This window comes from Ascochyta rabiei, chromosome 4 (genome assembly GCF_004011695.2).
Source record: "Ascochyta rabiei chromosome 4, complete sequence".
Taxonomy (NCBI): domain Eukaryota; kingdom Fungi; phylum Ascomycota; class Dothideomycetes; order Pleosporales; family Didymellaceae; genus Ascochyta; species Ascochyta rabiei.
The window spans coordinates 783,947-808,556 of NC_082408.1; the positions used below are offsets into that span (position 1 = coordinate 783,947).

Below are 24,610 nucleotides of genomic sequence, written 5' to 3' on the forward strand. Positions count from 1 at the left end.
ATGAAGGTGACATCTGCCTAGATCCCAAGAGACGACTCTTGTGCCACCAGATGGTAGCATGTGGACATGTCTTCTGCATCGAGTGCCTTTAGGGTTACTTCAATAACGCCATCTTGACCGGTAACATCGACCACATTAAGTGTCTAGCATACGATTACGGCATGAAATTTGGTGACGAAAGCACAACGCACACAAAGATGGCGCGGCTCATCACTCCCCGTGAGCTTCTGCGCGTCCCGATCAGACGGTCTGCCGTCCAGCGCTATGTCAACCTCAAGCGGAAGAGAAAGCTTGAAATCGACAAATCAACGCTATGATGCCCACAGAAATGGTGCCAGGGTGCTGCAAAAGAGAACCATTATCCGAAACCGAGTGTGCCGTTGGGGGGAAATGGGCGTAGTGCTCGAAGACGACGTCGTGCCAACGCCCGAGAAAGAGCCAGGGAAAACCACAGCTGGCAGAGACGAACAAGCGACAGCACGAAGGTTCCTCGCCGACCGAGTCCGCATCTGCGAAGAATGTGAGTACGCCTTCTGCCGACGCTGCAGACGCAGCTGGAACGGCGATTTCTATGACTGCCGCGCACAACCTGCGATGAAACCCAAGTGCCAGATCAGGGTACAGGAGGAGGAGGAGGAGGAGGAGGAGGAGGAGGAGGAAGCGTTTCTCGAATACATAAGATAGAGCACCACCAAGTGCCCCAAATGCGAGCCCTGGTCCAGAAGTCGGAAGCTTGCAACCATATGACTTGCATGCAGTGCCGCGCCCACTTCTGCTATCTTTGTCCGGCTTTCCTGGATCCGTATCTTCCGTACGGCCATTTCAATGAGGTGGGCTCGTGGTGCTACCGACGGTTACGGGAGGGCAAGAACGGCGAAGGTGACGAACGATGATCAGGGTATGGGAAGTCGATGGAATGGATTCGAAGATGCGCGTAACCATGAGTGCGGACATCTGGTTTGCAAGTTTGGAGGCTGCCGAGAGTGGGTGAAATTTCAGCTGAAGTGTATGGTCTATAAATCCTTGAAACATCTTTGATAGCCTGAATTGGAGCAAGAGCTTGACAAGGCTCTCACTGCTAATTCATGTCCATGCTCTGTGTTCTTTTCGGATCGGGCTTTTCTTCCAACTGCGTCAATGTTGCCGATCTCTTTCTCGATACCGTTCGCATGTGAGTCTGCAGAGCCGGCCGTTCTTCGCGCATCTTCTCGTATACGACTTTTCCGCATCTTTGATCGATAAAATCCGGGTTCAGGAATCGTTCGAAAGATGCGGCTTCCCACATTCCTACCGACACCGCAGGCGCTTCCCAGGAAACGATGAGAAATGTGTCTCGTAGACTTTGAAGGTCTTCGTGGCTCGCTGCAGTCTGTTCGATGCCTTCCCACGCTTGGTCCAAAGAAAGGAGTTGCGCGCTATCGTGACGTTGGTTCGGGGTATGTAAACCAAAAGTGGCAAGGCTCTCATCTAGGAACTCCATCTCGTCTTTTGGGACGTGGCTGATATAGTCCATACCGTCACAATTCTGTTCGCTTAGTCTATGAGGCGAGTGTATAGCATCGATGGCTGGCAGCATGCATTTTTGCCAGAAACAGGCTAGGAGTCTGCTGTTGTTTCGTATATCTGCTTCTAGACGAGGAAAGACCACAAACAATCGTAGGTCATCGGAGTAACTTGGGCTGTTGCCGAGATAAAGCGCATTTGTCACCATATTGTAGGTTTCTGCGTGACTGAAGGTCCCTGCTGTGAAGGGTCGCAGCATTGCAGTGATGTGGTGCGATGCCTGGAACCCCAACCGATCTAGCCATGGTACACGGGTCAGTTGTAGGCCGCGCACAGCACATAGGCTTGTCGCACGGAAGAATGCGGCTTTTGGTGCGTGTTCTGCTGAGATGGGCATTGTGAGTATTCTGGCTCAGTAGGCAACAGTCTGGAACATGCAAAGATTGTTGTTTGAGTGAATGGAAGGAAGTATTGAGGAATGGAGCTGTTCTGTTTGTGTTCCTTCAATGACACAGCGGATGATCGGAGATGATTCCGCACAACCCGAGCAAGGGACCCTTTGAGCCATTACGATACTGACGCGCGGCAAACGCGATATGCACGCGTTGATCAGCGTCGTCTCGAACGATGTTTACCCGTCAGAGACCGTATGTGAAAGTCCACTTGCGATCAGCGTAACGTGTATCGTCTGTTTGTTCCGCCTCGACCTGTACCGTGTCTTTGCCTGCGAGTATATTTGACCTTCTCATGTTCACAGCCTGCAGCGCATATCTGTATGAAACATATCCTAACAAAGCCATTGCGACGAAACCGAGCGTGACGTAGAACGGGATTAGAAATCCTGGCGCGTATTTCTGTTTGTAGAGTTGGCTACCAATCACTCCAGCGAGATTGCCAAAGCCATTGACGCCGAGAACGAGAGAGCGTTTGCCGGGCTCTATTCAATTCAGATGCTGTTCTACGTGTTCCTCGCTTACGTGACGTACCAGGTGTGTTTCCGCTCAGCCAGGCTGTTGTGAGTGGCCCATGAATGTAGCTTCCGGAAAGCAGGATGCATAACCCAGCATACTTTGTGCCCGTTGAGGGAGTATTCGTGGTTATAATGAGGCCTATCAGTGCAATGATGATTCCCCCGATGATGTGGTAACCCCGTTCTTTGTGATAGTCCGAGCTGAGAGCGAAAAGGTATAGCGTCGTTGCTCCGCACAAGTACGGCGGTACGGACATCTTCATTCGATTATTAGCACCTCTGACTGTATCGATGTGTAGAAGAATATCGATGTACCAAATTTGCTCGAAGGGAAGAGTATCCCAACCCTTGCACGACCAAGGGCAAGAAGACAGAGAAAGCTTGGCCAGGCACACTCGCGCAGATGTTGAATAGCAGAACGTACCACAACTTCCAGTCTGTGACCGTTTCTTTCACGTCCCTCTTCGAAAGCCTCTGTTTCTTGGTCGTATCGCGTGGGCAATTCTGAGGCACGCAGCTAGCATTGTCGTGGAGAATGCGCTCGGTGGCGAACTGTCGATCGTCCGTACTCAGAAACCACGCATTCTCTGGGCCATGAGGAAGCCAGAACCAGGCAGCTATACCTAACAATATAGTGAGACCGCCTTCAATGATGAAGAGATATTGCCAATTGTATAGTGCAGTACCGTCGATGTGGAAGACAGCATAGGCTGTAGACGTTAGCAGATCTTTTTCACGATTTGTGTGTTTGCGCCTACCAATAGTACTGGAGAAAGCGCCTGCGATGGCGTATTGGCCGTAGAAGAGAGCAATGCGTACCCCAAGGTCGTACCTACAGTAGAAGGTCGAAAGGTAGGATACAGCGGTGGGGAAGAAGCCCGCTTCAAACGCGCCGACCATTAGCCTCAGGGTGATCAGAGATGGGCGTCCGCGAATGAAAGCATGCGCTAGAGTCGATGTCCCCCAACCGAGCTGCTCCACGATCTCGTTAGAAGGTGAGCATGATTGTGAGATTCAGACATACCATCATCACGGCAATCCAATGTTTTGCTCCGAGCCATATCCCTACAGCAGCTGACGGCGGTTGTAGCAGTACGAAAGTAACAAAGAAGAGCGATACGGCTAGGTTGAGGTCGTCGGTCACGGCTCCAACCTCGGTACTGAATCCTGGAACAAATCAGCGTTGATTGATCCATCCATAGAAGTCGCACAGAGCATACCTTGTGTCTCAGCGTTCCCAACATTCGACCGGTCCAACCCATTGAACAGGTATAAAACTGATAGGAACGGTAGTAGAGCTATGTCTATCTTTCGATTCACGCGCCTTGACCTGACAACGCAACCTAAACCCTCCGTAGATCGTGAGCCCGTGTTCGTTCGCTCTTCAATCCGCCTCCTGCCAAATCGAGACTTTGTGCCATCGGCATGATAAGTAGAGTAGCATCGACAAATAGTTTCCATCCTCACAGCCAGACTAGTAGCCTGGTTGAGGTTCTTGGAAAACAATTGAATAGCGACATGGTATTGGGGACTGCTGGCAATGCTCTCGGCTTACAATCCCGCCTCAAGCCCGACTTCCTCCTGCAATCCTTGATTAACTTCTGCAGCAGCAGTGGCTCGACCCCCTAACATGTGACCTTGTTTCGGCTCACTCAAAGATGCCCTCGGCGACAAACGTTGGACGGCTCCACATTAGTAGACCTTCCTTGTTGCTCTGACCAATTGAAAGCTGAAGACTCGCTTTAGATCCTCGATCCTAAGGAGCGCTATTTGAGAACCCTGGATCGGATAAGCCTGTCAGTGCGCAACACTATAGGCGAAATGCATGAAGCAAGGAACAGGGCTGGAGGACGTATGACCCTGACACTGTAACAAACAAAGCATGACACTCGGACATCCAGGTAAGTGATGTCTGTGGATGAACGGAAGGTGGCGGCGCTCCGGGATATTTTTTTGAGGTACCTGCTCGCTCTGCCTACAAGTTGAGCCCGTCGCTTTCCCCCAGATGTTCACTATATTTCGAAGATCAGGCTAGGAGGGGCCGGTTTACGCGCGGCAGTTTTGAACCGAGAAGCGAACAGCCAAGGGCCTAGACTACAGCCGCAGTAGACCCTTCGGCCAGCGTTAACCGAACTCCGTGAACCGTGTGTCATGTAGTCGCAAGCCATCCATTTGCGCCCGAATCATTGTTTCAGGGTTGGCGTTGGGCTCTTTGGCTGGCTGGGGTGTGGGTGTGTCAGGTTTCGAACAGCGACATGCTGCGAAATTGGTGTGTGTTGCCCGAACACATAGCGATCGGTTAAAGCCTTCAGATCTCGCAGCACCCTCCAACAGTCCCGTGGATAGTTTGTTCCAACCTTCGCCTCCTGCTCAAAAACCTGAATGGCAAAGCTGATTTCTGAAGCAAGTCGGCCTTCGGTTGCTCGGTCTGAGTCAACATCTTCCTCACAAGCGGAGCTAATGCGACTTAGCAGAAGTACGACAGCAGCATTGAACAGGAAGTGCAGGCCGGACTGAAACCAGTGTCTGTTCGTCGACCCTAGAAGTCGAGCCAGGTGCAGATTGCGGTGGGCCGCCTCTATGCACGAGCGGGTGTGGGATCCATGCAGATGTTCTTCCGAAGAGCCCAGTCCATTAGAAGCTTGAAGCGCAACCACTTTCTTGATGGCAGCGAAAAGCATAGGACGAGTCGCTAGTATGACCAGCTGGTTGTAATGCATGTGCAGTGTGCAACAAGCTGGATCAAGTAGTGGCTGCTCGGCAGCTATCTGGAGCACGACTGGAAGCTGGGCATACCAGTCGCGAAGCATCCGCAGTGCCCTATCGATGCTTGCCGCGGAACCTGCGGCCCTCGGAATGCGTGGAGCGATACCACATGTCTCGCAGACAATGTACCCGGAAATCCTCGCGAGCTCAACGTGTGCACAGAGACCTGCAGATGGGGGCATTGAACTACCACGTTTAGTACATGTTCGTTTGGCCATCGTATGATCTCAACTTACGGAGCATCAACTGGAAGCGGAAGTCGGATCGCATCATCCGGTATGACTGGAGGTCTGCCCATCAGCATGCTGATCCATCTGTCCATGATGTACAGCGTCCACAAAGTTCGCCTGCTGGCTTCATCAGCGGTGTGCCTGAATGACCCATGCATGATGGCTATGTGGACCGCTAAGCCAACATACATATATGCCGCATCCCTCCGGTTGACTTCGATGAGATAAAAGCCCATCAAAGCCAGAGCAGGGACGTCGCTAAAAGAAAAGCGAACATTATCGAGGGGGTTACCCAGCAACAATCGAGCACGCTTGAAGTACGCCTCTCCGGATTGGTTGTCAGCGCGACGCACCGAAGTGTGTACAATCGAGACTGAGAGCGCGAAGCAAACATGATGGAATGCCAGATGCCGATGCGACTCAGTTGTTGTCAACGCAGCCATTGAGGTAGAGCCCGCGGGAGATGTTGGTATACTGATGAGGTCACCCCACCAATATATACCACCCGAGGCGAAAGCACCATTGCCATCTTGTATGTGTTGCCGGAGATCTTGGAGCATCAGGGCCATATCCGACCTGGACGGCAGCCAAGTAGGATCTACATCCGGGTTCGGCAATGGACGCGAGTCAAACGTTTGGTAGTGCCCAACAGACGCGACAAAGGCAGAGCCATCTTCGGAGTCAAGAGTAGGTGTAAGAGGAACCAAGAGGGCGACCATGACTTGCTTCAGCTGATCGAGGAAGGTAGCTCCGGATGACCCGCCCAGATATCTCACGGTGCCAAAGGGGTCGTTCAGCAATCGCCCTCCAGTCTCGTCGTCTTCGTCAACGTTCAGAGTCCACACCGGATATGGGACGACACTTGCCCAATCTGGTGGCTCGCCACGATCAAGTTGACTGAGTAAGTCTGGTGCCTGATGGGGCGCAATAGTCGCAAGACCCTCTTCGAGGACAGAGCAACGGGCTTGCAATCGTTTCATTTCGTCCTTCAAAGAAGTTCGATCTGTATCAGACGCTGTGTACTCACAGTCTCGGGAAGTTTGGATACATCTTTGGCAGGGCTGCCCGCCGGAACATTTGACCCGGCGGTTGTTACACGCATTACATCTGAATCCCACCGTCAGCGCCAACTCAGCCTCGAACATACGAACCATGCTTTGATAGGCAAGCCGTATCTGAACCCTCCCCAAGTCCTGAACGGCAGCTTGGTCTAGGCACCACTTACGCCCTGACTACCCGCTTTCGTTGGTCTGGAGCGACCTTGTGCCGGCGAGGATTAACAGGAAGCCGCTTCGATGAAGTATTTTGGCCATCAGAGACACCGCCGAGATGATAATCCATCACATCCAGAGACTGAGCGAGTCGTTAGCTTCGGAGTATGGTGCTAGAGAAGCTGGTTGTAGGTGCGTGAAAGTGAGGCGGTGACGCGCACGGCACTGCAACCCGCGCTCGACGGCAGCGCCCATTCGTTTGTATCCCAGTTTGTGCTACTCTGCAGCTTCTTTCACTGACGAGTCTAGCAAAGAGCATAGTAGCTGCGAAAGGAGTTGTATGAAATAGGAACTCACTAGAAGTTGCCGTGTTGATTTACGAGCGTAAACGCGAGTTGGCCGGAAGACGCTCCGTAGGTGGCTAACTGTTGGCAAGTGCGATGCCGCCCTCGACGAACCAGAGACTTGTACTTGCCCACTGTAACCATCCCGTTCTACGACTTGGACTTGGCGTAAGCATTCTCACTTTTTTCCAACACGTGACTCATGCATTTTCACAGAGGCACGCACTTTGTCACGTGATACGACCACCGTCTCGTGACACAGCACTCAACACTGTAACTTCACAGGAGGTGGCCTATAGCTGAAACATGTAGCGCATTCTGTGACCGATTATAGTGCGTGGAATAGTTGCAGACACGGTTATCTCTACGAAGCAGTTGCATCTCTGCCGGAAAAGATTCCGGGTCAATACACGGCTCTGATTGGCTGGATCCCACTGTCAACAGCCTGTCTGAGGACACGAATCTTGAACGCAAGCAGAGTTGAGCACTATGAGCGACGAGCAGGGAAGATCGTATTGGAAGAAGCATCTGGCGAGAGTTGGGTTATATGGCTAGAAGTGAACGATGACGGAAGGAGGCAGAACTGGGAATCAGTCACATGGTTCGCCCTGGCCAAAGCTTTGCTCTGAGTGAGCGGGCGGCAGCAGTGTACAAACGCTACTAGCAACCTGCCAAAACCGCTATCTCGACTGCAGTTGTTAGATCCTGACAAGTTGCTTTGTGGCTTTGAAGTTGGAGTTGGGCGACGAGATCCTTGTACGCCTAAACGGATGTCTCCAACTCCTTAACAAAGACAGTACTTCTTCCACGAGCATGCACTAGTACGCCAGAACGCAAAAGAACTTCAGCGTTCATAATTGGAGTTCAGCGAGCGTGCACGAGGGAGGAAGAACGCAAAGTACTCCAGTGTTTGTCACAGTACCTGGGCAGTAGGTTTGTACTCCACGTGCACCCACCGATCTCCTGGATGTGTGACAAGCGGTCCTCGTAGCCTGTTTGGATTGAGTAGCGCAACGAGCCGAGCTTACCTTGGCATGAGCTGCATTCTGCAGAGAAGTGAGGATGACCAAAACTGAAAATGAAGCATGAGCCTATCGCGGGATGGCTTTATTTAACTATTGCTCTGGCAGTGATGTTATAGGTCAAAACCCAGCGTCACCGTACTGCTGGAACGCCTGATTGTAATGAAACCATAAATGCACCGTCGAGCCAACTCAACTACCTGCCGTTGACCCCGCCATTAATAATCAGAGCTCGGCAGGGCTTAAGCGGAAAGCCTAGCCACCGTTACTGTAGCCGAATGAAGCGCAAGTACTTGGCCCACAGCCAGCAGGTGGCTCTTCAACATTGCCTACTCCCACTACACCAAGGCCATTGTCGCCTCAAAGTCCAAGAAACAAAAGCAAGAGACTATCTTGCTCAAATCGCTGCTAGAATGGTAATTCTTGCGAACGGACGAAGATGCTGGGATGGATCTCGCACTTCGTACAGAAGCGGGCGAAGGTAGACAAACTCCCCGAAAAGTCTAGAACGGTGGCTACCTACGCAAAGCGGAGAGTATGCGGAACCACTTGCAGACCCAAGCGGGGAAAAGAGTGTTCTTCCATCAGAAGCTGAGTGGAAAAGTGATTTGGGTAGATATATAAAGTAGCTACCTGTGTTGCTCCAACCATCTCTTCATGCTCTCACATTGCACGAGAGAGGTTGGTGTCGATGGTTGTGTTTGGTTGTGTTGGTGGCTCCCCCACATCCCGTGATGTGCCTTGCCCTGGGACCACTAGCTTTCCTGGCTCTTCCCCACTTGGGCTCCACATTCGCCACAGGCCGCCCACATCTGCCGAATTGGCTTGTTTGCCATGCGGCGGCGGCGGCGGGTGGGGGGGGGGATGGTACTGCATCCACTCGGCTAATTATGCGACCTTGCGACCTTGCGACCTTGCGACTTCTTTTGAGGCCCCTGTCCTGCATCTTTTGCATTCCCCTCCTGCATACCGCGTGTGAAGCAACTTCGCTCCTAGCAACAATGACGACAGACACATCCTACGTCGTGCCCCTCCTCATCAACGGAAAGGAGGTTGTGACCAAGACAACATTCCCAATCACCTCGCCTTCGTCTCACAAGGAGATATGGCAGGCTTCATCTGCTTCCCTAGAGGACGCTAAGAATGCCACCTCAGCAGCACAAGCTGCCTTCCCAGCTTGGGCCAAGATGAAGCCTGCTGCAAAGCGCGACATCTTCATGAAGGCTGCCGACATGATTGACTCGCGCAAAGACGAGCTTGCACGCTACATGCAGGTCGAGACGGGTGCTGCGGAGGCCTTCAGCACTGGTTTCAACGTTCCAAAGTGTGCTGATATGCTGCGGGATGTCGCGGGAAGAATGATCACAATCATGGGTCACATCCCAATTTGCGAAGCGGACGGAACAGCCGCGTTGGTTGTCAAAGAGCCACTGGGGGTTGTTCTTGCTATTGCGCCGTGGTAAGTGGATGGTTTGGAAGTCATTGGTTGTCACCGTGCTGATGAGTGTGGTAGGAACGCTCCCTATGTGCTGGGCATGCGTTCGATTCTGTTTCCCCTGGCTGGAGGGAACACCGTAGTTCTCAAGGGGTACGTCCAATTCGCCTCTACGCGGCGTTACTCATCACTGACTCTGGCAGTTCTGAATTCTGCCCTCGTATATGGTGGGCTATTGGCAACATCCTGACGGAAGCTGGGCTTCCAGCAGGCGTCATCAACGTGCTCTTCCATCGAACCGAGGATGCTGCCAAGGTCACCTCGGCCCTAATTGAAGACCCTGCAGTGAAGAAGATCAACTTTACGGGCTCCACAGCTGTGGGCCGTATCATCTCTTCTCAAGCCGGCAAGAACCTCAAGCCGGTGTTGATGGAGCTTGGTGGCAAGGCAAGTGCTATTGTGTGCGAGGACGCAGACTTGAAGAAGGCTGCTACACAGTGCGCTCTTGGCGCCTTCTTGCATTCTGGCCAAATCTGCATGAGCTCAGAAAGGGTACTTGTGCATAAGAGCATCAAGCCACAGTTCCTCGAGGCATTCAAGGGCGCCGTAGAGGGCATATTCGGTGGGGACAAGCCGGCACCTGTAACCGTGGTGCCTGCAGCCGTCGACAAGAACAAGAAGTTGATATCCGATGCTGTGAGCAAGGGCGCCAAGGTCGTTCACGGCGACCATGAGAAGGAGGAGGTACATCCAGAGACCAAGGAGCCTTCCGGCACGAGGATGCGTCCTGTCATTGTGGAAGGTGTCAAGAAGGAGATGGATCTCTATTATACAGAGTCTTTCGGCCCTTCGGTATCGCTCATTGAATACACTACCGAAGAGGAGGCCATCGAGATCGCCAATGATACTGAGTACGGTCTGTCTGGAGCCGTCTTCACGGAGAATCTTGGCCGCGGTCTCCGCATTGCGAAGCAGATCGAGACTGGGTACGTTGCTTACGAGAGAGTGTGAGACTGCCTGGCTGACTGATTACAGTGCTGTGCATATCAACTCGATGACTGTCCACGATGAATGGGCACTTCCACACGGCGGAGCGAAGGCGAGTGGGTTCGGTCGCTTCAACGGCAACTGGGGCATTGAGGAGTTCTTGAGAACAAAGACCATCACGTACCAAGAGTAGCGTTGCTTGGTTTGGCACCCTGCTTAGCTCAGTCCACAGCGAACGATAAGCATCAGATAGTGTTCTTTCATCGGTATGCATGCGGTTCTGAACTCCAGATTACAGTTTTCAGCTTCCCCCTTTCAAGCTTTGCGAGTGGACGCAGGGCAGCGCCTGTGCACAGCTAATGCAGGACACGGGTGCTGTGTTCGATCGATCTTTCCCGGAGAATCTACCGGCAAATGCGACAGCTCACACATGCACCATCATGAGCTTTCCTTTTCGTGATTGGCCTCGGTGACAACAGCGGCTCAACCGGGCGCAAAATCGCGGAGAATTCAGATGCTGACCAGCGTCGGCATGAAGCCACTGATCCCAGGACGCCAGAGGCACAAGATCTGCAGAGAAGGGCAAAGCACGCTAGTGACGCTTCTGGACAACGAAGCTGGGCGATGGCCCACTCCGACTTTGGTGGCTGAAACGCGACAACGATGTCTTTGTTGCAGCTTGCCCAGCCCGGCCAATCCAGAGTCGTCGTTTGCGGACAACGAGTAGGTACTGCTTGCTGATCGGCGCACAACACCACGCAAGGCTCCTGGGATGGTCGGCAGCGCGGGGCCGGTGCAGAGTCCACCTCGAGCCCAGGTCTGCAGCTGAGGTGTGCGATGAGGGCTGCGATGGATGTGAGCTGAAGACACGGCGCGTGAAGGGGCAGAGCGAGGGTCCACGGTGTCTTGCATCCGCTGTCCGCTCCATGCGTGGCGGTAGTCTTTTTGTGTAGCGGTAGACAAGCTACCAGGCTACCAAGCTGCCAGGCTACCAAGCTGCCAGGCTACCAGATCTTACCAGAGAAAGTGTTGGGACCGTGCGATGAGTGAGTCCGTGCTGGCTGCCGTCGCGGTACCCGCAAAAATCCCATAGACGACGCTCGATGGTGACGTTAGCCAAATGCATCCACTCCGGGACTCTGTGGCTTGCGCATTTCATCATGCCCAGCAGCTGGTTGCACACTACACAACCGAACGCCTTTGTCGAGCGTCTTTGTCAAGCGCGGGCTTTGTGCTGCTGTGCCGTTCTGGTGTTTGCGGCGCTTCCTGGCCCTGCCCTTTGGCCGAGCGCTGCAGACCAAGACCACGGCCTGACAAGCTACACTAACGCGAGGCGGTGATGTTCAAGCTCAGCCTGCGTGTACCCTGGTGGGGGCGGCCTGGATCCAGACATTGGTCCCGCATGCTGATGTACTGAAATACGGCATGGTCCCATCCGCTGTCAGATTTGCTTCCTCTACTTCGTCTGCACTTTCTAGGGCTGACATTTCGCTACCGACATTCGCTGACGTTCGCCTGTACCTGACCCAAAATACCGTTGTCCAGAGCCAGGTCCCACCATCACCATGCTGGCCCTTGAAAACTCGCAGCCACCGCCGCTGTTCAGGAAGGAGTCGATTTTCCGACGCTTCACAAGAAAAGAAAGGCCCCTTGACATCTCGAGCCCCATCATTGACCGAGTCCACGAACCACGACCACAGCCACAACCACGACCACAGCCACAACCACAACCACAACCACAACCACAGCCACTGCCACAATCACCGCCACAATCACCGCGCAAGCTACAGCGCCGCTCAAACGAACACCGACTCGAGCGCGTGCCCGAGTCAGCGCCCTCCCTGCCACCCCTCAACACCCAGCCAAAGAGATTCATCACCCACATCCGCGTCGACTCAGCCTCGTTCCCGGACCTCCCCATCTCGCAGCACTTCTCCCAGCAGCACCCCACCTCACCAGCGCGGTCCCAGCACTCAAGCCGACGCAGCACAGACAGCAGCAGCAGCAGCAGCTCGAGCAGCTCGCGTGTCCCACGCACCGCACACGCGACCTCGCCCTTCCCGCACAACACACGCATCGGGACGTGGGACCTCTTCCTGCCGCCCTCGCAGGTGCACGCGCTGTACACGGGCTTCTCCCCCTTGCATCTCGCGGACCGCTGGTTCGTCTTCTCAGAGGGCCCGGACGTCAACGGGAAGCTGAAGGTTCACTTCCACCGCGCTTGGACTGGGCTCAAGGTCGCGGAGCTTTTTGTTGTCATGGATCTCAAGGGCGAGGGGGCCGGTAAGGTCGTCGGCGTCAAGTGGAACGGAAGCGAGCAGACGGGCCGCATGGTGGAGGCGGAGGCTAAGCAGACCGTGAGGGGGGCCTGTAGGGGGGCGTTGGGGATTGAACTTGAGGGGGAGGCGTTTTGACCTTTTTATTTTTCTTCCCCTCTTCTCCCTCTGCACTTTCTCGGTCGTGGACCTCCCTTCCTCCCTCTCCACGTTCAGCGAACGCGCATCTTTCCCCCTCCATCTTCATCTTCATCTCCATCTTCATCTTCGTCATCTTCTCCTTCTCCCCGTAGAGATGCATCACAGACTCATCTCGTCTTTGTAATACAATCTTACTCATCCACCCACCCTCCATTCCCCCACACCAGCCCACACCAGCCCACATCACACCCTCCCCCCCACTAAGCCTCCGCGCCTACCACAACATCACGCCCCCCCTCCCAAGACGAACAAAATATTCTCCAGCTAGCGCCTACATCCTTTGCTTCTATTACGCTACTAGCTGCTGTACGCTGGGATCTGCACGATGAGATGGATGGGCTTGTCTACTGATATCCTGCCTGCACGGCGATGAAACAGTGTCGTGTGGTGTTGTGTCTGTGGGGTGGAAATTATAAATTACTAGGGACTAGGCAGGTGAGGTGAGGTGCTGTGTGGACGTGTGGACGTGTATAATGATTATGACAACAATAATAATAATAATTCAACGCGCTGTTTTGGAGTAGAGGATAGAGGGAGGAGGTGAGATGAAGGGGAGGAGGTGAGATGAAAATGGAAGGGAAGAGGGAATTGATGTTGAAAACCTTCTACTTACTTGTTATATCTAGATAGGTACCTATCAGTTAGCTTGGTACAGTGATAGAGGAGGGAGGAGATGAGATGAAGGGAGGAGTGAGATGAAAATAGAAGGGAAGAGGGAATTGATGTTGAAAACCTTCTACTCACTTGTTATATCTAGAGGGGAGTACCTATCAGTCGGCTTGATACAGTAATAGAGGAGGGAGGAGATGAGATGAGGGGAGGAGTGAGATGAAAATAGAAGGGAAGAGGGAATTGATGTTGAAAACCTTCTACTGACTTGTTATATCTAGAGGGGAGTACCTATCGGTCGACTTGGTACGGTCAAAACCAGCCAGCCCCGCCGCCGAGACCGACGTGTTCGCTGGGATCGACGTTGACCGTCTCGCTGCCAGCGTCGCTGTGCGGAGGTTGCGCATCGTCAAAGATCAAGACCAACGGACGAGGGAGGTTGTAAGTCGCCAGCTCGCGCCTGACCCGCTCCCTGCCGTGCTTCAGATGCTTCAAGCTCGCCCGAAACAGGGTGCTGACATGCGCGCCATCCTCGCCTTTGTACTCGACGAGGTCCGAGCGCCACGCGTCGGGGTCGGACTTCATCATGTGCAGCGCGATGCCGGCGCGGATGTAGACGAGGGCGACATCGTCGCCGCCGACGAGGTCCGCGAGGAAGTCTTCAAACTCCGTGTCCATGGCTTCGCTCATGATGCGCACGCTGCGCATCCCCCAGAAGGCGGCGTCGGCCCACGCGCGCTTGGCGAGGTGGGCCGAGATGGTGCGCGCGACGAGTTTGAGGCGCAGGACTACCCGCACCGTCATGCCTGTTTGGCCTGCGTATGGCCCCGCGGTTAGAAGCGCGTGGAAGAAGGTGTCGGCGAGGACGCGGCGTGTGCGGCCTTTGATTAGGATGTGGATGGCGTGGAAGGCCTGCCTGTAGGCTTCGAGCGCTTCGTCGGCGCCGGCTGCGCCCTTTGCGAGGGCGGCGTCCCCCGCGTGGAGGTGCTGCGTGGCTGATTCGCAGCTCTGCTGTAGGGTCGGGGGTGGGATGGCCATGGCGGCGCGGAGTTCGCGCGCGACCGTCTTGTCGAAGCCTTCGATGCCCATGGAATACAGTCCTTTGACTTGACCAAACGGCAGGAGGATTTGGCGCTGCAGCGCGAGGGGCACGTCTTTCTCGTCGCCCTCGTCGACATCATCCATATCCGGGTCCCGCAGTTCAAACGCGGTGGACAGGCGGTCGTTCAGCATGGGATAGGAGAGCGCCGAGTAGTACCATGTTTGCGCAAAGAGGTGCAGATCGTCAATGAGCAGGACCACAATGTGCTCTGGGACAGCCTGGTGGAAGGGTGCGGTGATCTGGACGAGGGCGTGGTGGTCGCTGAAGAAGTCGGCGCGGCGGTCGGTGCATACAATCGGGACCAGGCCTTCGGAGGAGATGTGGTTTACTAGTCGGGTCGTGAGCTGTGTCTACGAGGATGCTGAGTTGCCGGAATTAAAGCGTACCAGCCCCAGGCCACGGCGTGCCCACCTTGACCGTCCTGACCTCCCTCCTCCACACCCTCCGCGCCTCTCTCCCCACCTGCCTGCACACGCCAAACACGCCGACGTCGAAATCATAAACGCCACCGCAGAAGCCCTGCCCCTCCAGCGCCGGCGACTTGCGCAGACGGTCGGCCGGCTTGAAGTAGAGGCTGTACACGTGCTCGCGCAGTTCGAGCGGGAGGTCGAGGAAGCGGAAGGGGGTGGTCTCGGCGGGTGGGGGGAACGAGGTCAGGGTCTGTGCTTCTTCGGTGGATTCGGCGGCGGCAGCAGCGGAGGTCATGGCGCGGTAGGAAGGGTGGCGGAGGTGGGTGAGCAGCGGGACGGAGTGGAATTGGAACATGCGCTGAGGCGGCTGAGCGAGGCTGCGCGGGAAGAGGGAGGACGGGACGTGGAGATGTTGCAGACCAGTGTGGGGCCGGAGACAGTGACTATCTCCGAGCCGAGGCTGGGAGCTTGGATCTGACTTGACCTGACTTGACCTGACTTGACCTGACTTGACCTGACTTGACCTGACTTGACCTGACTTGACCTGACTTGACTTGACTTCAACTCAGACTTGACTTGACTTGATTGAACTTCAACTTGATTCAGACGTCGAGGCTCGTGCTGTGCTATTTTACATACTTCACATAGTGTACAATTCTTTACGTGCGACGGTATCGTGCAGCCCACGCCTGTCATGCGCCAATGGGTAATCAAACAACGAAGCGAATACTGTGCCCTTGTACCTGCTGACTTGATCTCTGTAGCTGGCACGCCGGGCAATCGAACAGCGAGGCAAATATTGTGCCCCATCTCTGCTTACTTGGTCTCGGTGGGTGGCACACCGGCGTGGGCGGTGACGGCCTCTGGTGCGGATGCGGCCGAGGGGACGGTGGCGCTCTGCGGGGCGGCACCCAGCCAGCTAAAGGCACCGGCCTTCATGTCCTTCATGGCGGCCTCCTGCATCTTCTTCTCCTCGTCGGCCATCTCCTTCAGCCACTGGTCGCCGTTCTCGCGGATCTGCTTGTCGAGGTGCTGGTAGTTCTGGATGTTGAAGTCGCGGTACATGTCGATCATCATCTTGCCCTCGCTCATGCCCTGGCTGATGTTCTGGTCGCCCAGCTGCATGCCCGGCGACTTTGCGGCGTCGAGGCCGAGCGACTTCATGAACATGCCGCCGGCGCTGCCCCTGCTCTTCTTCTTCTGCTCGGCGAGGTCGCGCTGGAAGGCCTCGCGCAGCTTGGCTTCGCGGCGGGCGTACTCGGTGGGTATGTCCTTGCCCTCCATCGACTTGAGGACCTGGCGCACGTCGAGGGGCTGGCCCGTCTGCGACATCATGGCGAGGTACTCGAGGAAGGGGATCATGGCGACGAGGCCCTTGTCGCCGGGCTCGCCCTTCCACTTGGGCAGGATGATGGCGTTCTCGGGCTGCAGCTGGACGTGCGACTTGTCCGTGTCGATGATGATGACCTTGGAGGGGTCGCGGTTGAGGTAGGAGAGGTCCTGGAGGGTTAGCGTGGGATTAGATGAGATGCTGGGCGACTGGAGTTACCTTGATGTACTCGCCGTTCTCAAAGCGCGTGGCCTCGCGGAACAGCGGCCACATGACCAGGCGGAAGGGGTCGAGCTTGCGGATGATGGGGTCGGCGTCCATGGACTTGACCGAGGTGAAGATGACGAGCTCGTACTGGGAGCTGAGGTAGCGCAGGAAGTAGTCGAGGCCCGGGCGCTTGGCCAGGCGGTAGCCGTGCTTGGTGCTCCACTCCGAGTGCAGCAGCAGGTCCTCGAGCGACAGGACGAGGGTCAGCTCGGGGGCGCCGCCGGGGATCTTGTCCTTGTCCGGCAGCAGCTTCTGGAAGGTGGGCTCGGTGTAGTAGGCCTTTTGGCCGTTGACGCGGGCGGCGGCGCGGGCGTACATGAGGGCGGGCGTCCAGCCGTTGGCGATGTCCGGGTGCGCCTTTGCCTCCTCGTCTGTCTCCCACGGGCGGCCCATGTATGCGGCGCCGACGGTGCCAAACAGCAGCGAGGCGAGGTAGCCCCAGTTGGCCACGCGGTTCCGCCGCCGGTCGGTGCTCGTCTCGTACGCCGACTTGGGCAGCTCGCGGCCGCCCGCACCGCCGAAGGCAGGCTCCGGGCCGTCGCTGGCGTTGGGGTCGTTGGGGTCGCGCTTTGCGTTGCCCTCGGCCTCGTGCTCGGCGGCAAACGTCGACGGGATGCCGAAGCGCAGGTCAGGCAGCGGCTTCTGCGGCTCTTGCGGCTCTTGCGGCGGCGCATCGGGCGACTCGGTGGTGGGCTCCGTGTTCGCGGCGGGCGACTTGGGGCCGGCGAGCTCCTCCGCGGTGCCGTGGGCCTGCTCGGCTGCCTGGTTCACCGTCGCGTTGGCGCTCGCGGGCCGCGGCCGTGTGGTCGGCGTGGACGTGGTGGGCGCCGTGTTGGCCGCGGGGGCGCTCGCCGTCTCTGTGAACTCGGGCTGCTGGGCCGCGTTGATGACGGGGCTCGGCCGCGTCTTGTCCTGCTCGTCGGCGAGCACGGGGTTCGTCCTGGGCTTGCCGACCTTGGCGTAGGCGCGCGTCCACTGCGCCGTCGAGGGGAGGGCAGCTGTGCGCGGCGCTGCCAGGCCAGGGCGGGTGCGCAGCGCACGGAACGCTGCTCGGGGGAGCATGGCGGGGGGGGACGTGGGCGGTTCAGGGGGGGTGCAGCTACAGACGACGCTGGAGGAGCTCGTCGACCCTACAGCGAGGCACGAGACGATGGGGCAATGCTGCGCGATGGGCTCGATGAGCGCGGTGGTGGTGGTGGGCGGTGGTGGTGATGCGCGGCGGCGTGATTCCGAAAAAAGACAAAGTGACCGCGCCAAGCTCGCCCTCGTCATGGCCGCGGTGATCCTGGCACGTCGACGATAAACGCAAGGTGGCTTCCATGTCCCCGTCTCCGTCTCCACACGCGTCGCCGATGGAGAGCGTCCATGTCGCTGCACAGAGACCGTCTTGGGCATGTCACTGACTGCGCGGCCAATGCTCCGGACTGCCCTCGCCCAGCCGCTGCTATGCCTGCTGCTGTGCATCTGCTGCTGGCCAGCCTGCGCGCGAGGCATGACCGACGAGACGATTGCCGACTTGAGGTAGCCATCCTCTCTCTCTTTACGTGTTTACACACTCACACTCACTCCTTCATATTGCCTTCACATTACCTTTGTGTTATATTCTTGCAGTCACTTCACCTTTACATTGCAGTACTTCACCTTTACATTGCAGTACTTCACCTTTACATTGCAGTACTTCACCTTTACATTGCAGTACTTCACCTTTACATTGCAGTACTTCACCTTTACATTGCAGTACTTCACCTTTACATTGCAGTACTTCACCTTTACATTGCAGTACTTCACCTTTACATTGCAGTACTTCACCTTCACATTGCAGTACTTCACCTTCACATTACATTCACACTCACTTACACACACTCACTCACACACACTCACTCACACTCACTCACACTCACTCACACTCACTCACACTCACTCACACTCACTCACACTCACTCACACTCACTCACACTCACTCACACTCACTCACACTCACTCACACTCACTCACACTCACTCACACTCACTCACACTCACTCACACTCACTCACACTCACTCACATTACATTCACACCCACACAAGTGTTCACACAGCTACTAATCTCCCACAGACAACAAACCCGTGACCTCTTCTACCATGGCTTCGACAACTACATGGCCCACGCCTTCCCTGACGACGAGCTGCGCCCACTGACCTGCGCGCCCCTCACACGCGACCGCCAAAACCCCGCCCACATCGAAGTCAACGACGTCCTCGGCAACTACTCCCTGACCCTCGTCGACAGCCTGTCCACCCTCGCCATCTTTGCATCCACCCCTCCCCCGCACAAGCACGACCGAAACAAGCACTGGCGCAACAGGGCCCTCGACGACTTCCAGGATGGCATCCAGGCCCTCGTCGAGCACTACGGAGACGGCACCACAGGGCCAGGCGGACAAGGAAAGAGGGCGCGGGGATTCGATTTGGACAGCAAGGTGCAGGTCTTCGAGACGACCATTCGCGGCGTGGGCGGTCTGCTGAGCGCGCACCAGTTCGCCGTGGGAGACCTGCCCATTCGAGGCTACGACGCACAGGAAGAGACACGCCAAGACAAAAGAGGCATCTTCTGGCGCAACGGCCTCGTCTACGACGGACAGCTGCTGCGACTAGCCACCGACCTCGCCAACCGCCTTTTGCCGGCTTTCCACACGCCCACGGGCCTCCCCTACCCTCGTGTCAACCTACGACACGGCGTGCCCTTCTATGCCAACTCGCCCCTCAACATGGATGCCGAGTACGGGCAATGCAGCAAAGACCCAAACGACAAGACCACCGAGATCACAGAGACCTGCACCGCTGGAGCTGGCAGTCTGGTCCTCGAATTCACCACCCTCAGTCGCCTGACGCGCGACCCACGATACGAAAAGGCTGCCAAAGACGCCTTCTGGGCTGTCTGGCATCGCCGCAGCAGCATAGGCTTGCTGGGCGCCGGCATCGACGCCGAGACAGGACAGTGGGTTTCGGCCTACACCGGCATTGGAGCAGGCATCGACAGCTTCTTCGAGTACGCTCTGAAGACGCACATCCTACTGTCTGGTCTGCCCTACGACTCCGCCAATGCTAGCGTTGACTCGCCCGACGCCTTCTTGCTCGCATGGGAAGAGGCCCACGATGGCATCAAGCGCCAGATCTATCGAGGCGCCCAGCACCAGCACCCCCACTATGCTCAGGTCGATCTGTATACCGGCGCATTGCGTGCCTTCTGGATCGACAGCTTGAGTGCCTTTTACCAGGGGCTGCTCGCCATGGCTGGTAAACTCGACGAAGCAATCGAGACGCATCTCCTCTACACTGCGCTCTGGACCCGCTACTCGGCCATGCCGGAGAGATGGTCCACGGCCACCGGCAACATCGAACACGGTCTACGCTGGTGGGGTGGCAGACCAGAGTTCATCGAGTCTACTTGGTATCTCTACCACGCCACCAAAGACCCGTGGTACCTGCATGTTGGCGAGATGACGCTCCGCGACATCAAGAGACGTTGCTGGACCAAGTGCGGATGGGCTGGTCTACAGGACATTCGCACGGGCGAGTTGAGTGACCGCATGGAGAGCTTTTTCTTGGGCGAAACGGCAAAGTACCTGTTCCTGCTGTTCGATCCCTCGCACCCACTGAACACGTGGGACGCGCCGTATGTCTTCACCACCGAAGGACATCCTCTTATCATACCCAAGCGCCTTCGTCCAGTCAAAGCTCAGCGACAACACGACCCTCTCCCGGAGTGGCAGCCGGCGCCTGCAACATGTCCTCTTCCGCCTGCGATCCTGCCCTTCAGCATCTCCGCTACAGCTGCACGGCCTGACGTTTTCCACGCGGCCAGTCTCGCTCGCTTGCACCTAATGCCAACCATCGAGACGCTCGACTCCCCACTCATCGAGTTCAACGCTGATCACCCAAGTATATCCATGGCCGACGTGCGATCTCCTTCCAACTACACGTACTACCCATGGACCTTGCCGTTGGAGTACATACCCAAGAATGCAATGAGCTCACCGCTGGCTATGCGTACGACCTTCGATCTGTCGTTCCCGAACATGCCAAATAGCCCTCAGCTCGGCACAATGCAGCGCATGCCTGAAGGTATCCTGGTCAACTCGCTGAGTGGACTCCGTCTTGGTATGGTGCGTGAGCATGATCATCTTATCGATCTGGATGAACACTTCCGCATTTATGCAATCTCCAATGCGGCTCTGGGTCGTGACGAGAAGGTATTCATGTCCCGGGCGACCATCGAGAACTTCAACCCTCTCGATCCCTACTTCACACGAACCCGTGATCTGCACACTATCGACCTCGTCATTGACGTCCCGCCTGCTTCAGCAGCGCCTTCGTCTGACACACTGTCTTCGCTGCTTGACGTCGCACTCGGCGAGTTTGGAAACTTGACTGGCCTTGACATTGCTGATGCACTTGACGACATCGAAGCACACCCAGAAGCCCTGGACGACGAGCCTTCGTATTTCTCGAGCCTGCTGTCGTCATTTCAGAATTTGCTCACCGCTCCGTTACCGACTGGAGCTAGCTCCGCATCCCAGCGACAGTCTACAAAACGCTACGCTGTCGCTGGAACCTTGCCTATCGGCGTGGGTGCCGCCCCGTTGCCAGACACCCAAGACCCGGACCTTGCATACAGCGCCGCGAACCCCCTCGCATGGTCCAAGATCTACGTTCATGATACAGATCTATGCGCCGACCGCCTGTCCCTCGACATAGCAAAGCAGTATCACATTGTCGTTATCCCACGCGGCGGCTGTTCGTTCTCTACAAAGTTGAGGAACGTTCCGGCGTACCCGCCCGACCCGAGCTCTCTGCAGCTCGTCATTGTGGTCAGCTTCCCTGAACAGCAAAACCCACAGACCACTACTTCCAGCAAGCGAGGGAAGGAGCGTGACAGTAGCGAGGCTACAGGTCCACTGGTGCAGCCTCTCCTCGATGAAGTGCAACATACGCCCGGAGGCTTACTCAGGCCACATCCCATTCCGCTTCTGATGGTTGATGGCGGTGAGAAGACTATGGACAAGTTAAGAAGGGCGAGCGGTGTGGGTGTGAGGCGGAGGTATTACTTTAAAACGCAGGGCGTGAGGATTGGAAACCTGATTGTGCTGTAAATACCCGGATGCATCGTACATGCGTATCTGTAGACTGCTATCGATGTTGTCTTCTTCTGAGAGGAGCCTTCAGACTCGACTACGAATGTTACGATATTGCTTGTAGCTTTTGAATGGCGTGTTCTGCGCTTGCCCCCCATAGTAAGCGTGGCCCGATTGGGTGACGCTAGACGCACCTCAGGCGTCCAGCTTCGTCAACCCTCAGCCACTTCCTATCCTCGAGGTACGATAAATCATCTTATCTCGACGCAGGAACTGCTGTCATGTTCAACTTGTTCTTTTCGAGCTCTCTCTGTGACCGCCATCAGCATGGTGTATCGCGGTCGCCCCTCAACAGGCTGCAAGAACTGCCGTGAGCGCAAGATCAAGGTCAGCTTTGCGATTCATGACACCTACAACAATTAACGGCAGCCCGCCAGTGTGACGAGAGCTTGGATGGCTGCCTAAAGTGTGCCAAAGCCGCCATAACATGTCCTGGGTACGATCGTAGCGTGGACGTGTTCTTCCATGACGAAACAGCCAGGACTAAGGTCAAGGCAAAGAAAGCAAAAGTAAAGGCGATAGCTTTACGCGATGCACGATATGCGAGTAGCAGTGCTTCGTCGGTAGGCTCAAACGAGCTCTCGCCGTCATCCGTCGTCGCTCAGAATACACCCAGGAAAGAATCACCTGGTGTCCTCCTCGTAGCACCCTTGATCGATCAAGGCATCGCCTACTTCATGTCTCACTATGCCACCGGTTTAGATCAGCCTTCGATCCGGTCTGAGGCGTACAACAAACATCTGGCCACCAGCGGGTTCCATCCTGTCATTGCCACATCAATGACCGCTCTTGGACTCGCTGGCGTGGCCAACATCTACAAAGACACGACCCTCAAAGACCAGGCAACCAGGTGGTACCTCGATGCCATCAGAAAGACCAACTCCGCCATCACACACCCTAAAGAGGTGACCTCGGACACCACACTGCTGGCCATTACCCTCCTAGGCATGTTTGAGGCTACATCCAACGAGTACTCCCTCCATGCTTGGAGCGAGCACGTCGCAGGCGCCGCCTCTCTCGTCAAGATGCGCGGGATGAAACAATTCACATCGCCAGCAGGAAGACGGATGTATCTGCATGCAATTGGACTCCTCACAATGAACTGCCTGGGAGATAGCACCGCCTTGCCACCGTACGTACGCGAGATGAATGAGGAAATTAGGAAGTACTCTGCTGGCATAGATCCGAGAAACCGCTTCTTCTTTCTTCAGCAAGATGTCATCAACCTTCGTGCACAAATCATGCAAGATCTAGCGATGAGCCTGCAGAGCATACTTGATCGCTCACTTGAGCTCAGTCTTGTGGCTGAGAGGGTCTTCGAGGATGCCGGACCAGAGTGGAGCTATGATGAGGTCGCGCTTACAGAGACGAGCTCTCTCGTCTTCGGTGCAACATACCACATCTATCCTAGCCATGCCACGGCCCAGACTTGGAACTGGGTACGTTACACCAAGATTTACATCCACGACATCATCCGCAATACCATCCTTGCCGGCCTTTCCGCATCACCTCCGACCTTCGTAGGCACTCCGTATCTGCTGCAGCTGGCAAAGAGCGTCGAGCAGCTGCAAAAGGTACAGTCCGACATCCTCGCAAGCGTACCGCAGTTCTTGCATGATGTCCCGAAAGTTGCCCCACCTCCACAGTCGTATCCTACGCCACTGCCATCGCTGTCAAGGGTCTTGTCGTCCGAGTCTCTCTCATCATCAGAGTCCCTCGCCGGCCCATCCTCCGAGGCTGACACACCTCAGCCTTTCTCCAAACCTCACAAGCTGTTCTTCGAGAACTTCAGCTCGGAAGACATTCTACCAGAGCCTTCTCTTGTGTCGTCCGACAACATCAGCGATCGCCTTCCCATCGTACGCATCTCCGGCGGGCACTCCACACTGTGGGCACTTTACATAGCTGGCTCGATGCCCACAGCGGAGCGTGCGACGCAGGAGTACATCATCAGGTGCTTGGGTCGATTCGAGAGGGAGTTTGGAATCATGCAGGCAAAAGTGCTGGCGGCTGCGATGAGGTTGAAGATGGGGCGACAGGATGTGGATGGCATCTGTCCAAGTTATCTGCCAAAACAGGCTGCGCCGTATGTGGTGCCGTCGGAGGGATAAAAAAGTGTAGAGGAACTGTGAGGCAGCATTAATGTTCGCCAACCCGATGTTCTTTTTGTACACACGAAACCATAGCACACGCAGAGTCACCGCAAGGATGCTGAGACCAAAGCGAAGGTGAAGGTCGGATGCCTTGACGTCGGCAAATCAATTCTCGCAAGTTTTCGATCTTGAATCGCTTCGCCGCGAACCCCTCCTGAATTAGCTCCGCGCTCGAATGTCATCCCAGCTTAGACTGGTATACTGGGCCGTATTCTCGACAGAAGACCCTGGAATTGTACCTTGCGCGTTCGATTATGACGCCATCAACTGTACGCTGAACCTCTTACTGGAGTCTATCGTCTGTCACGACAACAGTCCCTACGGATTCGCGAACCTTCCTGCGTTTTAGACGTTCGCTCAACTTCGTATACATCAGCAGGAATAGTAGCCAAGTCGAAGTAGCTCCGTCGACCGCTCGTGTTTCAGAGCCGACACGCCACTCGTTAGGAGTTACATGGGCAAAGGACTCTGCTCAGCGTTTGAATCGACTCGAAAGGAGTCTCCAAGTGCCAAGCATTCAACATTTGTTGATTTTGTATCATGTTGGTCAGCAGGTACTCGGATACATCTTGCGGTCCAAATCTAGCATCACTTACGACCTTGACACCTATACGCGAAGC

General features: G+C 55.8%; 10 protein-coding genes across 14 annotated transcripts, besides 16 other annotated features; 5 read left to right on the forward strand and 5 right to left on the reverse strand.

Moving 5' to 3' along the window:
- Positions 1 to 264: 264 nt before the first annotated feature.
- Positions 265 to 684, forward strand: EKO05_0002690 (RBR-type E3 ubiquitin transferase; the record flags this gene model as incomplete). Its single annotated transcript, XM_038945115.1, has 1 exon — positions 265 to 684. The coding sequence occupies one exon, from the start codon at positions 265 to 267 to the stop codon at positions 682 to 684; it is 420 nt and encodes a 139-aa protein (XP_038801281.1).
- Positions 623 to 659: a tandem repeat.
- Positions 685 to 1,078: 394 nt separating the features above from the next.
- Positions 1,079 to 1,900, reverse strand: EKO05_0002691 (uncharacterized protein; the record flags this gene model as incomplete). Its single annotated transcript, XM_038945116.1, has 1 exon — positions 1,079 to 1,900. One exon carries the CDS (start codon positions 1,898 to 1,900, stop codon positions 1,079 to 1,081), a length of 822 nt encoding a protein of 273 aa, XP_038801282.1.
- Positions 1,901 to 2,141: 241 nt separating this feature from the next.
- On the reverse strand, positions 2,142 to 3,934 carry EKO05_0002692 (uncharacterized protein; the record flags this gene model as incomplete). Of its 3 annotated transcripts, XM_038938115.1 has the most annotated exons (6): positions 2,142 to 2,440; positions 2,490 to 2,730; positions 2,789 to 3,183; positions 3,232 to 3,445; positions 3,498 to 3,640; positions 3,694 to 3,934. In XM_038938115.1, the coding sequence occupies 6 exons, from the start codon at positions 3,932 to 3,934 to the stop codon at positions 2,142 to 2,144; spliced, it is 1,533 nt and encodes a 510-aa protein (XP_038801283.1). The 3 variants fall into 3 exon arrangements, with proteins under 3 accessions (XP_038801283.1, XP_059491949.1, XP_059491950.1); XM_059635966.1 differs by having other exon boundaries at positions 2,142 to 2,730; positions 2,898 to 3,183; XM_059635967.1 differs by having other exon boundaries at positions 2,142 to 3,183.
- Positions 3,935 to 4,656: 722 nt separating this feature from the next.
- On the reverse strand, positions 4,657 to 6,810 carry EKO05_0002693 (uncharacterized protein; the record flags this gene model as incomplete). Of its 3 annotated transcripts, XM_059635968.1 has the most annotated exons (4): positions 4,657 to 5,425; positions 5,476 to 5,586; positions 5,659 to 6,576; positions 6,695 to 6,810. In XM_059635968.1, the coding sequence occupies 4 exons, from the start codon at positions 6,808 to 6,810 to the stop codon at positions 4,657 to 4,659; spliced, it is 1,914 nt and encodes a 637-aa protein (XP_059491951.1). The 3 variants fall into 3 exon arrangements, with proteins under 3 accessions (XP_059491951.1, XP_059491952.1, XP_059491953.1); XM_059635969.1 differs by having other exon boundaries at positions 5,476 to 6,576; XM_059635970.1 differs by having other exon boundaries at positions 4,657 to 6,576.
- A 2,126-nt stretch (positions 6,811 to 8,936) lies between these two features.
- EKO05_0002694 (uncharacterized protein) lies at positions 8,937 to 10,661 on the forward strand (the record flags this gene model as incomplete). The annotated part of the gene is made up of 4 exons (XM_038938030.2): positions 8,937 to 9,505; positions 9,560 to 9,634; positions 9,685 to 10,467; positions 10,517 to 10,661. 4 exons carry the CDS (start codon positions 8,937 to 8,939, stop codon positions 10,659 to 10,661), a joined length of 1,572 nt encoding a protein of 523 aa, XP_038801285.2.
- A 770-nt stretch (positions 10,662 to 11,431) lies between these two features.
- Positions 11,432 to 11,479: a tandem repeat.
- A 554-nt stretch (positions 11,480 to 12,033) lies between these two features.
- On the forward strand, positions 12,034 to 12,882 carry EKO05_0002695 (uncharacterized protein; the record flags this gene model as incomplete). Its single annotated transcript, XM_038945117.1, has 1 exon — positions 12,034 to 12,882. One exon carries the CDS (start codon positions 12,034 to 12,036, stop codon positions 12,880 to 12,882), a length of 849 nt encoding a protein of 282 aa, XP_038801286.1.
- Positions 12,150 to 12,244: a tandem repeat.
- Positions 12,452 to 12,489: a tandem repeat.
- Positions 12,883 to 12,982: 100 nt separating the features above from the next.
- Positions 12,983 to 13,013: a tandem repeat.
- A 72-nt stretch (positions 13,014 to 13,085) lies between these two features.
- Positions 13,086 to 13,146: a tandem repeat.
- Positions 13,147 to 13,322: 176 nt separating this feature from the next.
- Positions 13,323 to 13,352: a tandem repeat.
- A 63-nt stretch (positions 13,353 to 13,415) lies between these two features.
- Positions 13,416 to 13,447: a tandem repeat.
- Positions 13,448 to 13,612: 165 nt separating this feature from the next.
- Positions 13,613 to 13,660: a tandem repeat.
- An 85-nt stretch (positions 13,661 to 13,745) lies between these two features.
- Positions 13,746 to 13,793: a tandem repeat.
- Positions 13,794 to 13,866: 73 nt separating this feature from the next.
- On the reverse strand, positions 13,867 to 15,421 carry EKO05_0002696 (Pyruvate kinase; the record flags this gene model as incomplete). Its single annotated transcript, XM_059635971.1, has 2 exons — positions 13,867 to 14,984; positions 15,043 to 15,421. The coding sequence occupies 2 exons, from the start codon at positions 15,419 to 15,421 to the stop codon at positions 13,867 to 13,869; spliced, it is 1,497 nt and encodes a 498-aa protein (XP_059491954.1).
- A 119-nt stretch (positions 15,422 to 15,540) lies between these two features.
- Positions 15,541 to 15,651: a tandem repeat.
- Positions 15,652 to 15,882: 231 nt separating this feature from the next.
- Positions 15,883 to 18,127, reverse strand: EKO05_0002697 (mitochondrial inner membrane protein required for protein import; the record flags this gene model as incomplete). The annotated part of the gene is made up of 2 exons (XM_038937946.2): positions 15,883 to 16,566; positions 16,616 to 18,127. 2 exons carry the CDS (start codon positions 18,125 to 18,127, stop codon positions 15,883 to 15,885), a joined length of 2,196 nt encoding a protein of 731 aa, XP_038801287.2.
- Positions 16,958 to 16,992: a tandem repeat.
- Positions 17,849 to 17,877: a tandem repeat.
- Positions 17,878 to 17,887: a tandem repeat.
- Positions 18,101 to 18,136: a tandem repeat.
- Positions 18,137 to 18,155: 19 nt separating this feature from the next.
- Positions 18,156 to 21,795, forward strand: EKO05_0002698 (Alpha-mannosidase; the record flags this gene model as incomplete). Its single annotated transcript, XM_059635972.1, has 3 exons — positions 18,156 to 18,184; positions 18,275 to 18,703; positions 18,759 to 21,795. 3 exons carry the CDS (start codon positions 18,156 to 18,158, stop codon positions 21,793 to 21,795), a joined length of 3,495 nt encoding a protein of 1,164 aa, XP_059491955.1.
- Positions 18,507 to 18,709: a tandem repeat.
- A 309-nt stretch (positions 21,796 to 22,104) lies between the features above and the next one.
- Positions 22,105 to 23,948, forward strand: EKO05_0002699 (uncharacterized protein; the record flags this gene model as incomplete). Its single annotated transcript, XM_038938126.1, has 2 exons — positions 22,105 to 22,164; positions 22,215 to 23,948. 2 exons carry the CDS (start codon positions 22,105 to 22,107, stop codon positions 23,946 to 23,948), a joined length of 1,794 nt encoding a protein of 597 aa, XP_038801289.1.
- Between the last annotated feature and the right edge of the window lie 662 nt (positions 23,949 to 24,610).